This window comes from Nicotiana tomentosiformis, chromosome 9, assembly GCF_000390325.3.
Source record: "Nicotiana tomentosiformis chromosome 9, ASM39032v3, whole genome shotgun sequence".
In the NCBI taxonomy this organism is placed as follows: domain Eukaryota; kingdom Viridiplantae; phylum Streptophyta; class Magnoliopsida; order Solanales; family Solanaceae; genus Nicotiana; species Nicotiana tomentosiformis.
In genome coordinates, this window is record NC_090820.1 from 106,940,364 (window position 1) to 106,944,580 (window position 4,217).

At 38.4% G+C, this 4,217-nt stretch overlaps 1 protein-coding gene across 1 annotated transcript; it reads right to left on the reverse strand.

The window, feature by feature from the left end:
- Nucleotides 1-1,995: 1,995 nt before the first annotated feature.
- On the reverse strand, nt 1,996-3,108 carry LOC104110517 (chlorophyll a-b binding protein 40, chloroplastic-like). Its single transcript, XM_009620035.4, has one exon. The coding sequence runs from the start codon at nt 3,027-3,029 to the stop codon at nt 2,232-2,234; it is 798 nt and encodes a 265-aa protein (XP_009618330.1). The 5' UTR covers nt 3,030-3,108; the 3' UTR covers nt 1,996-2,231.
- Between the last annotated feature and the right edge of the window lie 1,109 nt (nt 3,109-4,217).

Sequence of the window (4,217 nt, forward strand, 5' to 3'; positions counted from 1 at the left end):
TTACACAAAAAAAAGTCAATATAATCATAAATTCGTGTTGCATGATCTCGATACGCCGGAAATAAAATCGAAAGTCATAGCGTAGGAATTAGTATTGGTCACTAGGTCATTTTCGTTGGACCTATAAAATTTCAGGCCAATTAGAGTCTGTCAAGAAAATTCTACAAAATAAACATGTATTAATATACACGAAAAAAAGGATAAGTCATGACGAAGCAATGAGTATTGGTCATTAGGCCATTTCCTATGGACCTATGAAATTGCAAGCCAATCACAATCCCTCAAAAAAAATTCTTCAAAATCAGCATGTACTAATATACGAGAAAAAGTAAAGTTTATGGGTTCAAGATTCTAGTCTATTTAAGTTATTAGGTGCTAAATTAATAATTTTTACATATTAAATGGGTTTCTTAAAACGAATACAAAGTTTGAACCAAATTTACTAGGTTCGGCCGAACCCATAACTTGGTCTCTGGCTCCGCCCCTAAACATAATTGCTACTATGTACATTATACCAAAGGACATTTATGTTCATCTGTAGCAGTCTCCCTCAAGCTGGCCCATCGATAATGATCGCGCTCAGCTTATTACAAAAATAATCAACTCGAGTTTCGGTTAATGCCAGTGAACAGCTAGTTAATTAGTCTCCTATCTTCATGTAGGTAGTGGAAATCAAGTGCTCATGGATCTTTTAACAAAAGAAATGATAGTCAACCATAATATTTTTTTTATTTTTTATGAAACACTGGATTTGATGTGATATGAAGAGTCGTCCAAAGGCTCCTTTTTAAGTTACATAGAATATGTTCCATGAACACCCAATGTTTGTCTTCAAAGTCCTAACATATGTGGATTGAAGTCTCAACTCCAGGGATGCAGATAGTGCACTCTTCTCCTCATAAGAACAAGCTGAACTGTTCTATGTAGCTGCAAATATATCCACCGGAATGTTTTTCAATAATAATGAATCAGTTTCAATGATCACCTGAGGCATATATCTGGCAACACAAAAGGACATCGCGTCATTTATAGCTTCTGCTTCAACATTGGTACATTCATGACTTTTTTTCTCTTGCATGAATTAAATCGCCAAAAACATATGTTGCTCGGACTCTTCAGAAATGTAGATGGGTGCGTGTTGGATCCTCCAAAAGTAGTATATTTTGTGAGGATGCGACAGCTGTTTTGGAGAGCCCACGTAACATAGCCAAAAACATATCACGTATACATAAAGCCAGTGGCGTAGCTACATGCACCAAAGGGGTGTCAATCGACACCCCTTCGCCGGAAAATTACATTGTATAGCTTGGTAATGATTTTTAAAATATATATATATATATATATATACTATATAATGACACCCCTTGACTTCTTGGTGGGTTTGTTTCTTTATATTTTGACTCCCCTTGATGAAGATCCTGGCTCCGCCAAAGCATATGAACTTGTCCCTCGATTTCCCCCTACTAGCTCCATCCGTATAATATTTCAACAGAGACGGCGCGAGCATTTCAAACCTTATGGGTTCTGGATTTTAAAATAACAATTTCAAGTATTAATAACTAGCCGGGTTCTAAATTTAATATTTGCATATATTTAATGAACTTCTTAACACAAATACACTATTTGAGTACCTGTATCCGAACCTCTACCTCCACCTGCTTAACTTGATCTTTGGAGGGAGCTCAACGTGAAATTCATTCTGAGCTGCACAGACCATATATTGGCACATACTGTAGCAATTCAAAATTAGTTGGCCTTCTTCCTTCGGAAAATTGATCTTGAAAAACTAGAATGCCTTCATCAGCCATTTAGTCAGCAATATATCATCATCAAATCATTGCTTAGTCAAAAAATGTTACATAGCGTTTATGTTGGTCGGGCTCTCCGAAAATATGGCCACACATCTGTCGGATCCTCCAAAATGCACTTTATTATATTTTTTAAGAATCCGAGCAACATGGCGTAACTTAAATCGGAGATTGGCACAAGATAAAATTTTGTAATGACATATGGATTGGCCATGCCTTTCTGATAGATTAATATGCAACTACATACAACCTGGCAGTTGAGTCTGATTCTGCTGTTTTAAAATGAAGGTGCAAAAATATATGGAACTAAACAATTATTGGAGACAAAATAAAAATCCATATATAATCTCCGGTAATTTACAATAGCTAGCTTTACAGGCTATCAATCAATCAATTACTAGAAGAGACTCTTAGTTAAGAACTTCACTTTCCGGGAACAAAGTTTGTGGCGTAAGCCCAGGCATTGTTGTTAACTGGGTCTGCAAGATGGTCGGCAAGGTTCTCCAATGGACCCTTTCCGGTGACGATAGCTTGAACAAAGAATCCAAACATGGAGAACATAGCAAGTCTACCATTCTTGATCTCCTTTACCTTGAGCTCAGCAAAAGCCTCTGGGTCTTCAGCAAGACCCAATGGGTCGAAACTACCACCAGGGTAAAGTGGGTCAACAACCTCACCAAGAGGTCCACCAGCAACACGGTAACCCTCAACAGCTCCCATCAACACAACTTGACAAGCCCAAATGGCTAAAATACTTTGTGCGTGGACCAAACTTGGGTTGCCCAGGTAATCAAGTCCACCCTCGCTGAAAATTTGAGATCCTGCCTTGAACCATACAGCTTCACCGAACTTGACACCATTACGTGCCAAGAGCTCAGGGAAAACACAACCAAGAGCTCCAAGCATGGCCCATCTGCAGTGGATCACCTCTAACTCGCGGTTTTTGGCGAAAGTTTCTGGATCAGCTGAAAGTCCAGCGGTGTCCCATCCATAATCACCAGGGAACTCACCAGTCAAGTAGCTTGGGGACTCACCAGAGAATGGCCCCAAGTACTTGACACGATCAGGACCGTACCATGGGCTGCCAGAAGAGACAGGCTTGGCCTTGCTTGCAGTCTTCCTCATGGTAACTTTCCCATTTCCAGTGGTTTCAGATGGTGAGAGTTTTACCGCCTTTCCGGCAAAAGAAGGGGAAGAAAGAGCCATTGTAGCAGCTGCCATTGTAGAAATAAAATGAGAAAACTCTTGAATGCAGCTACTACAGAGAAAGAATATTTTGATTTGTGGCTTGATGAGTTTAATGGGCTTGCACCATCTGTATATAAATGACTCAAAATTGCCCAGAATACTTATCCATGAATATCAGTATCTGGTTTTTGATTGGTGGATGACAATTTGTAACCTTTTGCATTGTTGTCCATTTGGCAAAGTTGTGCACTGTTAAAAATGACTAGATATTTTTAGATACATTATGTTTAAAAAATCTAACCCAATGCAGATTTCCTATCTTATAGCCAATCTGGAGTTCCCACGTCTGATTATGGATTATTGCAATATACTAATATCCACTTGGCCAGAGCATAAGAGTAACTAATGGTCATGCATTGTTCACACACTTCTGCACATTAATTTGGACCACTAGTATGAGCAAATTGACAATGAGACAAAGAAAAACTTTGATGCTTCAATTGAAGTCTTATTTATTTTCCATTCGGTATTCGACATCCGTTTTGCTGTCCGACTAATTCGGATCCGTGCTAAAATATCTCATTTTAGGGGTAAAACGCTCTATATCAAAAGCGACTCTATACGTAGTGCTTGAATCCCAGACCTCTTATTAGGATGAAGGAGTATTTATCATTCAATCACAATCTTTTGGTGGTTCAATTGAAATTTTTTGCATTTGAAATAAAGTAGAAATTGTTTTTGGGTGGGGGAGGGGGGTACGTAGTGCGGTAGTGGTGAGGTTATAATCACCTATAGGCTACGTCAATAAATTGTCTGAATTTGAATGAATATACATATGTATAGGCTCTTGGTGGTGATGCATTTAACTAACACAAAAGTGCCAAAATTACCCTTAAACTATTCGATAGATCACTTTTATTCTCCGTTAAAATGGTACTAAATAAATTCTTGCCATTTAAATTTTGGACCACAATTAATGTAAAAACTAACGATTGAAGCTGTGGAAACAGTCTCTTACAGAAATGTAGGGTAAAGTTGCGTACAATAGACCCTTATGATCGGGCCCTTCCCCGGACCCTACGCATAGTGAGAGCTGAATGCACCCGGCTGTCCTTCACAAATTAAAACCTCATTGAGAAATTCATGTCTTATTTTAGTTGTGGCTTTACAGACTTAAAGCATGTGTACTTGTGTAGAGATTAAATTCAGAAATTTTATTTT

Excerpts from the sequence above, each read along its gene's own strand:
- LOC104110517 (XM_009620035.4), bottom strand. The coding sequence starts at position 3,029 with ATGGCAGCTGCTACAATGGCTCTTTCTTCCCCTTCTTTTGCCGGAAAG.